Raw genomic sequence first — 10,386 nt, forward strand, 5'->3', positions numbered from 1 at the left:
GGATTCCAAACCCTGGGGACAGTAATGCCCGTGACTTACTTTCAGCTCCTCTGTCAACCGCTCCTTCTTCTCTTTCAACTTATCTACCGCTTTCTCATCCCAGCGCCGAGCCTTGGCTTTCAAGTCACTGGCTCCACCAGAGATCACCCCTGACTTCTGGAACAGGGTCCCATCCAGTGCCACCGTCTACACACAGTAGGGAAAAGAGAGAAGGAGGGAGAGAAGATGAAGAGTCTCCAATACTAAGCCTGTCCAGCTCCAATGTGCACAAGGGAATCCATACCTTGTGACGCTGGTGGCCGCCAAAGGCAATGCGGCGGGCATCCTCCACATTGTCACACACAAGGGCGTTGCCACAAGCATATTGCAGGGCCTTTTTGATGTGGGGTGGCTCATAGCGAATTACGTCAATCACCAGCTTGGCCCCCTTCAGTTCCCGGAGCTTCTCATCTGTAGGTTTCACCTATGGGAAGAAGCTCAGTAAGTGGGAGAACATGGAGGGCTAGGAGAAGGGGCCCTCTCACACTGCCCTGACCCCATCCCCACCAGCCTCACCTCCAAGTAGTCAAGAGGCAAGAAGGTCTCAGGCTCCCCACGCTGTTCCTTGATATACTGAATACAGTCCCGGCCTGTCTTCTCAGAGTCCACGATAATGGCATCCATGTTCTTGCCCAAAACCTTGGTCACGGCAATCTGGTACTTCTTTTGTGTGGGCTGACAGAGGTCAATGAGGCGTCCATACTGAGGAAAGTCAGAAGAGAAAACTGAAGCATGAGGCTTTTGGGGACTGACTCAGGAACCCCAATTCCCAGTTCAGAAGTGGCAGACCAAAACCTGCATGAGGAACGTAGCTTCCATGCTATGGAGGAAAAGCCTACTCTGTCCCCAAAGCAACAATCACTCCAGTCATGCCTGAATCCAAAATCATCTTTCTAAACCTCAGTTTTATCATTTCACAGACCACTACTGCCCCAGGCACTATGTCAGATACCCCTTACATACATTACCTCAAATTCTCACAAGCACCCAGCAAAATAAATCTTTTTCTAGTTCATGTCCCCCATGCCCCCTAAGCTAATCATGGTTCCCTAAGAACTATCAGATAATGGGTAAGATCTTCAAGGGCAGGAAATGAGCCTAAATCATCCTTATAAACTCCTCAGGAGTGTCTAGAGGACAGATCAGGAAATATCTATGGAACCAAATTAAGTTAAACCCAGGGATGGAATTATAGCAATAGAGATCCTTATAAACTCCCCCAGAAGTGTCTAGAGGACAGATCAGGAAATATCTATGGGACCAAATTAAGTTGAACCCAGGGATGGATAGCAATAGAGAGAGAATACTCAGGGAACTCAAGATTTGGTTCAAGAGGCCAAGAGCTCTGATAAAGCCTAGGATATCCCTACAAGCAAATAAACCACTTGGTACAGGCCATGTGAGCTCATATCAAAGCCTGCAGAGTTACTCCCTATGAGACTAAATCATATCCTGTGGCTCCTCCCACTTCCAAAGGCCTCTCCAGTTTCCCAGCATCCCACAGAGGAGTGGAAGCAGCAAGACAAAACCTTCAAGAAGTTGCAACTGGTGTGATAGAAAGAACAGGAGGTTCCAAGTCAGACATAAGTTGGGTTTGGATTACAATTCTTATAAGCTGTGCTGTTTTGGGTAAGTCATTTCATCTCTCTGAGCCTGTTCCCCCAGCTGTAAAAAAGGGATCAGCAATCTTGTCTTCACAGGGCCGCTGACAGCCAGTGGGAGAGTAGGTGCTCAGGAAAGGAGTTCCCTTTCCATTCTTACCACAGAGCCAGGGTACAAGCGCTTGATGCTTTCCATAATCTCTGCCTTTCGCTGTTGGCGGCTGCTCTCCTGGCGGTCAATACGGGCATCACCTAGCTGCTCCATCACCTGGTTCAGCTCCTTATTGATCTCATCAATACGCCGTTTGGCCATCTCCACCTCCTCTGTCAGCTCCCCCTCTAACTTCTTCTGCTCCTCTAGGGACTGCCTACAAAGTGAGGGATCACAAGGGGTTACCCTGGCTAGTGAGAAAATATTCCTGGCTGAAAGGGACTCTGGGGATCCTGCCTGAGGAGGGGCAGGACAGATAGGGTTCACAACAGCCCTGGAAATAAGAGGAAAGGCTGCAGAGCCACATACTTGCTAGTGGTAATGTATTCCTCTAGTTTCTCAATCCGTTTCTGATTCTCTTCAATCTCCCGCAGCTTTTGCTTGATCTTGGCCTGGAAGAAAGACAAATATACACCATCACCAGGGGCTGAGCAAGTTAACTCTAAGACCATGGGGCCCTGGCTTATACCTGCTATGTGCCCACTGATCAAAAAGCCCAACAGTCCAGGACAGTCTGTCACTAATGGGGGAGACCTACTAAAAAGCAGACACACAACAGTGTTCAGTGTGGCTCTGCTAATTGATGCCCCTCCCAGAGCCCTGAGACCTTTCATGACGTTCTACCTAGCCTGGGTAGAACATATCCTGGTTCTGCCACTTCATAATGATGTGACCTGAGGCAAATTACTTCACCTCTGGACTATAGTTTCCTCATTTGGAAAATGAGGAATTAAATGAGTAAATACATGTAAAATATAGTGCCTAGCAAACAGTAAATGCTTACTAGTTGTTAGCTATTGTCATTACTGTTAAGGGGCACCTGGGTAACTCAGTCAGTTAAGTGTCTGACTTCGGCTCAGGTCATGATCTTGCGGTTCGTGGGTTTGAGCCCCGCATCAGGTTCTCTGCTGTCAGCACAGAGCCTGCTTTGGATCCTCTGTTCCCCTCTCTCTGTGCCCCCTCCCCTGCTCATGCTCTCTCCCTCTCAAAAATAAACATTAAAAAGAAAAAAAAAAGACTTTCATCACTTCTTTTTTCTCTGGACCATCATCCCTAATCTTGTAACACATGCCCACCTCTGTCTCTACTTTCTTCCGCTCTTCCAGATCCAGCCGGTCCTGGTCGGCTTTCTGATCTCGATTGAACTTCTCCAGCTCCTGGGCCAACGTAGCCGCTCTCTTGCTGGCTTCTTCTTTCAACCGGTGGTATTTCTTTACCTGTATTAGGAACAGGTAACCAAATCAGTCTCTGTAGAAGCACAGCAACCCCCCACCCCACCCCCAACCTCCCAGAGCTTACCTGATTCTCCTCCAAGGTTAAGTCTCTGCCCTGACTCTGACTCTCCTCTTCCATCCGTTCCTCAAACTCCTGCCGGGCTTTCTCTACTGACAGCATCTCCTTTTCCAGCTCATCCATGTCACCTTTACGCTTCTTGTAATGCTTCTGAGCATTCTGTAGGGACTTCTTGGCTGCTTCCAGCTTCTTGATTTTGTGGGAGGTATTCTCCTTGGCTTTGATGTACTGAGGCCGCTTCTGGTTCAGCTCTGAGTCCTTCTCCCTTTTGCCGGAGGGGGGGTGGTGGGTAAATCAGTTAGCACTGTGGCAGAAGGGAGGGTTCCCAGGCTTTTTACCCAAAGGGGGGGCCTGATGTCCCAGCCAGCCTCAGGGAATTGCTTAAAGAACGAGGGCCTGATGCCCCACAGATCCTCAGAAAAGGGGCAGTCTGACTACTCCCTGGAACTGATGGCTTCAGCCTGGCATTCCGGCCACTCCGTAAGGTAAAGCTGCCACTCCTGCCTCAGCCCTAGCCAGGCCAGGACCATCAGTAACAGCTCCCAAGAATGCCCTATGTTCATGGAGTTGTCCCCCATCTGATCTAACTTTTTCATGTCCTTTAAACTTCTAGCGCCAGTTTTCCTCTTCCAGGAAGGCATTCCCAGCCACTCTAGTAGCCAGGCCTCCCATTGCTTCCTCTCACTTGGCAAGGTCCCCACCCCTTTCAAGTTCTCTCTTTCATGAGTAGCCATCTACCCAGAGTTTGAGTACTCAAATGCTTTGTCTAAAATGCAAGTCAAGAAATGTGTTTGGTTCTGGCCAAAGCAAGTCAAGAGGAAGACAAACTAGGACGAGCACCGGACTCTAGGCTCAGAGGAGCCCTAGGAAACAGCACAGCCTCTTGGTTTCCCATAGGTTGCAGGCCCAGGCCTGCCTCTTACTTGATCTCCTTCTCAATCTGCTGCTGCTCCCGCATCATTTTGCCCAGCTCCTTCTTCTTCTCCTTCAGCTCATCCTCTACCTTGTCCATACGCTTCTTGTCCTTCTCGATCTCCTTGTTCTTAGAGGCCAGTTCCTTATTGAGCTTCTCAATCTCCACTTCATTGTGATAAAGCTTAAAGAGCTGCAGCTGCACCTGAGCTCGCACCACCTCATCCTTCAGGCGCTGGTAGCGGTCAGCCTGCGCAAACAGGAGCACGGAGGCAGGTGTGCATCAGTAAGGCACTGGCTCGACCCTGGCCCCTTAGAGCCCAGAGGTAGCCTAGCCACCTACCTCTTCTTTCTCCTGTTTGGCTTCCTTGCGTTCGGCCGCAATGTTTTTTTTGCGATGGTAATTAAACTGTGTGTCCTCTTCAGCCTTCACCATTTCCTTCTTTCGCTTGTCATACTCCTGGGCCAGCTCCCCAGAGCGACTTATCTCTTCAAATAGAGCTGTCCTCTCTTTGGGATTCTTCATGGCAATAGATTCCACAGCACCCTAGTAAAGATCAAAACACTCTCCCCATTTAGAGCCTATCCAACCCAGTTCCTTCTACCCATTTCTACTCAGTTATTCAGAAAAAGGTCTCTGACCCTCTCCCCGCACTAGGTGCCACATTTCACACTGGGCCTTGAGGACACGTTCCCTGCCTCTTGAGGTGCACACAGAGCAAAAGAGACAAAAGCAAAGACAACACCATGTGTTATGTGCAGTGACAGAAGCAACACAGAAAAAGCACTAAGTGAAGCTTGGGGGTAGGAGACTGGTAGGAGTGTCTATCCAGGAAAGCTTCCCAAAGGTGACATCTAAGTTGAGTTTGAAAGATGGGGAAGAACTAACCAAGAAAGTTAAGAGAGAAGGTCATTTCATGTAAAGGACGATTAATATGCAAAGGCCTGCAGGCCAAAGAAAGCAAGTGAATTTGGGGAACTATAAACAGTTTAACTGAGCTGGAATGCAGGGTTGGAAGGGAAAAATACTGACAGGTGAGGGGCTAGTAAGGTGGGCAAGAACCAAAGGATGATGTTTCCTGAATGCCAGGAGTTTGGAGTTTATGCTAAAGCAATGATTTAGCATGTATAATAACCTGGAGAGCTTGGTAAAACACTCAGTGCTGGGCCCCATCCCATAGTCTCTACGTCTATAGATCTGGGATGGGACCAGAGAAGGTGCATTTCTAGCATGTCCCCAAGTTGATGCTGATCCAGAGACAATAATTTGAGAACCACCATCATAAGACAATGAGCAATCACTGAAATGCTTTAAGGAGGAAAAGGAAAGAAACAGATTTGTGTCTTTGTAAGATGAACCTAGCCTAAGGGATGAACTGGAAGGGGACAGACTGGAGTCTTGTAAGCCCAGTGAAGAAGCTGCTACATTAATTCAGGGGAGAGATGAAGCTCAAGATGAAGCAGGCCCAGTGAGGATGGGACAAGGATCAGCAAAGAGCAGACAGCCAATAATTGTTAAAAATGCTCACCTGGAAGACGAGGAAGTTACGAGCTTTGATGAGAATGCCCAACTTCTCTAATTCCTCACTGTACTCATGTAGCTGAACCACTTTGTTGTTGATCTTGTACTCAGAAGAACCCCCTACAAGACAGTGCATGAGTTAGCTGAAGGTCAGACATCCACCTATCCCAGTCAACTAGTCTAGTCACCTCCCGGGACCCAAGGGGAGCCTTCTGGCCAGCCTCACCCACCAACAATGACACGGGCAAAGGTGCGGTCCTCAGCACCCTCCTCAGAGTAGACCATGCTGACAAAGGCCCGATTGGCAGCTGGCTTGCCCACAGGAGCTCCATGGATCAGGTCCCTCAGGGTCTTTACTCGCAGGTTGCTGGTTTTCTCACCCAATACAAAGCTGATCGCATCCATGAGATTTGACTTACCTAAGGGAGTAGGGGACAAAGCAGAGGAGGGGAAGTCAGGGAACACTGCTCTGCCCCCACCGGAGCCCTGGTTCAAGGGCTGAGAAAAACAGTCCCTTTGCAGCTATTACCTACAGCAGTTAAAGACTAGAATCCCATCTAAGGAAACAGCATATTCACATAATGGATTGTTCTACAACCATTAACGACACGGGGAAATGCCCATAATAGAAGAAATAAGCAGATAATGTAACTGTAACAAAAAATATAGTTTGATCTCAACCAAGTTTAAAAGTTAAAAAAAAAAAAGAGCTAAGGGAAGGTGATAATGGGGAGTTGCTATTTCCTGTGTACACTTTCAATTTTGCAAGATGAAAAAGTTCAGGAGATCAGTTGTACAATGTGAAGATACTTAACATGGCTGAACTGTACACTTAAAAAATCGTTAAGATGACAAATTTTGCTATGTGTATTTTACTATATTTTTTAAAAGGCATATTCCTATTGTGATACAATATGACGCATACAGCATCATCTATGAAGTATCTTGCCAAAATATTTAACCTGAATCTGAACAAGCCTTTAGACCTACCTTCCAGTTTACAGGAAATATAATAGTTAGAGGAACATAGTAAGTGACACTATGAAGAAACCTTAAGACAAACACAGAATGTGGAATACTCTCCAAGACAACTGGCCTGATTTTTTCAAAAAGTGAATGTCTAAAAAGAAACATGTGGAGAACCACTCCAGAACACAAGCGATTACTGAGAAATAAGCAAAGGCAGTGCACGAACTTTGATTGGATTCAAGTTTCCCTTTAAAACCAAGACCAAAGCCAAAGCCAAAGCCAAAGCCAAAGCCAAAGCCAAAACCAAAACGACATTCTGGGGAACAATTAGGGAAGCTTGAATATGAACTAGATAACTGATGACAACAAGGAAATTAATTTTCCCAGGTGTGATCACAGTCTACTGGTGACACAAGAGAATGATGATTTTAGGAATCGAATGCTGAATCCCTAGAGGTGAAATGTCATGAAGTCCACAGCTTACTTTCCAACGATTAAGCAAAACACACAAGTAGGTTTGAATATTTTCATAATAAAAACTTGGGGAGAGGCAAAGGCATAGAAAAAAAATACATGAAAATGTGAACAGTGTAACCAGTGGTCACTTCCCAGAAGGAAAATAGGTTAACAGGTCAGGGAAGGGTATCTTTTTACTGTCTATCCTTTGGGATTTTTTAAATTTTATACTGTGTGCATATATCAGCTATTCAAATAATTAAGATTTTTTTAACATTAAGAGTGGTTATCTTTTCAATAGTGGAGTCACAATTGTTACTTTCTTCATTTTAGACTCAGGAAAAAAATTTTTTTTCAATTTAGACTGGGGGTGGGGGTGGGAGAACACTTTAATCTCTATAAATGCTACCTCAGGATTATACCCCAGCATGTTATATGACCTTGAACGGAAGACCTGATTTCCCACACCTTTCTACTCAGGTATAAAAATAACAGCCCAGTTCCTTCCAAAGCAGTACAACACCGTGATTAAGAGCTCGGGTTCTAGTCCAACAGACCAGGTTCTTAGTTTCACCAATTTTTAGCTGACCTTCCATTCCCTCACTTCGAAAATCTAAAAAACCACAACTGATAGGTAAAGCCTCTAAAATAACGCTTAGCACACAGTTCTCTGTTGGGAGTGGCAGGAGCACAAGGCTTTGAAGTATGACAGGCACAATTTCTGACCCTGGCTCTGAGAATCAATTAGTGTGCAAGTGATCACAACTGTTTGTGCCTCACTCTTCCACCTATGAAACAAAGATAATGGTACCTCCCTGATAGGGTCATTTTGAGAATTTAAATGTAAAAGGTCCCAATAAATAAAGTACCTGACACACACTGGTGCTCAACAAATGGCACTCCTATCTTAACACAGGTCTGAACTCAGCTCTGTCTCCCTTATCAGAGCAGGACTAGCACACCATGCTGACCAGGAGTTAGACTTTTAGGCACCCACTTCCAACCTTTAGGCTTCTCCCATGCTCTCCAGAGATGGTTAGAACGTCTCACAATCAAAGCCCTCCCTATTAGCAATCATTCGATATTGTAAACATTTTTATAACATGCATTATGAGCTGAACACTGATAAAACGTTTTAAGGAATGTCTTCTTTGGGGCACTCATAAACCAGTAATGAAAACACAAAAACATATACCATAAATACAAGACAGAAGAAAGTAAACATTAACTTGTGCCAAGTGTCTACTGTGTGCCACAGAAGAAACGCAATTCACTCTTCTTCTCTGCCAAGAAATGGGTTGTGGAGGTGGGTATTGAAGAATTGGGGGAGGGGACAGGGTCCAGACCAAGGGGGTCTTTGGGGAACAGCTGGGTATACAAATCTACCCACGCTGAGGGGAGTGAATGCCAAGAGGTGCATCCTGGCTCTTTCCACAGGGGCCACCACTCCAAAATCCTAAGAAACTGGAGTGAAACCCCAAGCATTAGTCCTCTAAGCCAGTGGTCCTCAAGTGAGGATGGGGAAGGCAGGGAGTGATCTGCCCCACCTCTCAGGGGGACACAGACAATATCTGGAAACATTTTTGGTTGTCACATCTGGGGGGTAGGGGTGCTATCATCTAGTGGGAAAAAGCCAAGGATGCTGCTAAACATCCTACAATGCACAGGACCTACCTCACAGCAAAGAATTATCTTACTAGAAATGTCAACAATGCCGCTGTTGAGAAACCCTGCTCTACAAAGAGCACCAAACACAAGCAAAACCCCAGGGAAGGTCACAAATTTGAGCTACGTCTGCAGGGAAAGCCCCTCACACTAGGAAATGATTTAGCTAGAACATCTCTGGGGTGGAGGAACACAGTGGGATTCCAAACAGACTGCCTATGGGGGTAGATGGAAGGAATCCATGGTGTATCATTTAGAAATGAGGAGTTAAGATATGAAATAGAGGTGTCACCTAGCCACTCTTTGCCCCTCCCCAGTTTTGTTGAGATATAACTGACATATAGCATTGTGTTAGTTTCAGGTGTACAACATGATTCCATAGCTGTCTATATCGAGAAATGATTACCACAATAAGTTTAGTTAGTTAACATCCATCACCTCACATAAACGATTTTTTTTCTTGTGATGAGAACTTTTAAGATCTATTCCCTCAGCAACTTTCAAATACACAATACAGTATTTACTGACCACTCTTTCCAAAGACACCACCCAAGTCACTGTATCCCATCAACCTAATTTCCTGCATAGCATGTATCACAGCCGAATAGTCTTATTTTCTCCTTCTTTATTATTGTCTTTCCCCTCTGGAATGCAAGCCCCGAGAGTAAGGCTTACTCTATTCTTCACTGTTTCCACAGCACCTCGAATAACTCCTTACAAAACAGTAAACATTCAATAAATTCGGCGAGCGGAAGAGTTCTTTTAACGGCTTCAGTGGTAAATTAAAGGGGGGATTCCGAGGCACCCCCATCTCTGAGATGGGGGTGGAGGGTGGAGACCCCAAGCACTCCAGCTGGAGAGGCGAGCGCGGGATCAGAAATTCAAAACTGCCGCCTCCGGAGGAGAGTAAAAAAAAAAAGGACGAATTGGAGCATACCAGAGCGAAGCGGGAGGGGGCGCTGGGATAAGGCAGAAGTGTACCGCTGGAGACCGGGGGCCAAGGGAGGGCTACCAGCGGTCCCACACCCTCCGGAGGGTTCAAACAAGGCAAGGGGAAGTAGCCGGAAGCAGCAGGTCCGGCGGAGGACTGCACGGCCCGCCGCTGGCAGTCGGCTCCGGACGCGCCACTTTTGGCGGGAGGGGGCAGTGGGCGGGGTAACGTACAGAATCGGCCCGTACCACTTGCTCCGGGGAGGGGGCCGCGCAGAGAGCGGGCAAGTGACACCTGGGGAAGAGGTTTGAGTTAGAGCACTCGAGCGGGCAAAGCGGGTTCGAGTTGAGCCCGCTCAGGAGGGAGAGGAACCTGTGAGGGTTCCCGACATTTCAGGTCACACGGGCTGGGTTGGACTACTCTGCTGCCGGATAGGGGGTCCAGGCTGGGACGTGCGGAGGGCCGCAGCCAGGTTTATCTCACCAGAGCCATTGGGTCCAATGATGGCGGTGAACCTCTGAAACGGTCCGATAATCTGCCGACCCTTGTACGACTTAAAGTTCTCGATCTCAATCAGTTTCAGGAAACCCATGACAGCGGCGGCGCCGGCGGCTGTACAAAAGGCCGCGCCGTACGCCCGGGAACTGGGGTAGCCCGCGCGGGAAACACCGCAGTGCAGGCCGGGCGGAAGACAAACCTCGCGAGAATAAGTCCAGGCCTAACGGGATTTCCGGCTTCCGGCGCAAGCGGAACCAGGGGCGTGGTGTGGAAGTTTTGTTGATCCGTT

The 10,386-nt window shown here is 47.3% G+C and overlaps 1 protein-coding gene across 10 annotated transcripts in view; it reads right to left on the reverse strand.

The window, feature by feature from the left end:
- The window catches only part of SMC1A (structural maintenance of chromosomes 1A), a 47,116-nt gene extending 36,822 nt beyond the window's left edge, over positions 1-10,294 (reverse strand). For 4 of the 10 annotated variants that reach the window (XR_014136725.1, XR_014136724.1, XM_081792754.1 and 1 more), the window contains exons 1-12: positions 10,083-10,293; positions 5,809-5,997; positions 5,586-5,698; positions 4,400-4,603; positions 4,068-4,306; positions 3,151-3,409; positions 2,928-3,068; positions 2,161-2,243; positions 1,801-2,008; positions 556-741; positions 284-463; positions 40-186 (exon numbers count right to left, since the gene is read on the reverse strand). Coding sequence is in view for 6 of the 10 variants with exons in the window: in XM_081792754.1 (XP_081648880.1) it covers positions 40-186; positions 284-463; positions 556-741; positions 1,801-2,008; positions 2,161-2,243; positions 2,928-3,068; positions 3,151-3,409; positions 4,068-4,306; positions 4,400-4,603; positions 5,586-5,698; positions 5,809-5,997; positions 10,083-10,191 (2,058 nt within the window). In the remaining 4 variants the exon portion in view is untranslated. Of the gene's footprint in view, positions 1-39; positions 187-283; positions 464-555; positions 742-1,800; positions 2,009-2,160; positions 2,244-2,927; positions 3,069-3,150; positions 3,410-4,067; positions 4,307-4,399; positions 4,604-5,585; positions 5,699-5,808; positions 5,998-10,082 lie in introns of all 10 variants that reach the window. The other 6 variants (XM_081792757.1, XM_081792756.1, XM_081792755.1 and 3 more) reach the window with 3 other exon arrangements.
- Positions 10,295-10,386: the final 92 nt, after the last annotated feature.

The sequence above is a fragment of the Panthera onca genome, chromosome X (genome assembly GCF_046562875.1).
Source record: "Panthera onca isolate mPanOnc1 chromosome X, mPanOnc1 haplotype 2, whole genome shotgun sequence".
Lineage (NCBI taxonomy): Eukaryota > Metazoa > Chordata > Mammalia > Carnivora > Felidae > Panthera > Panthera onca.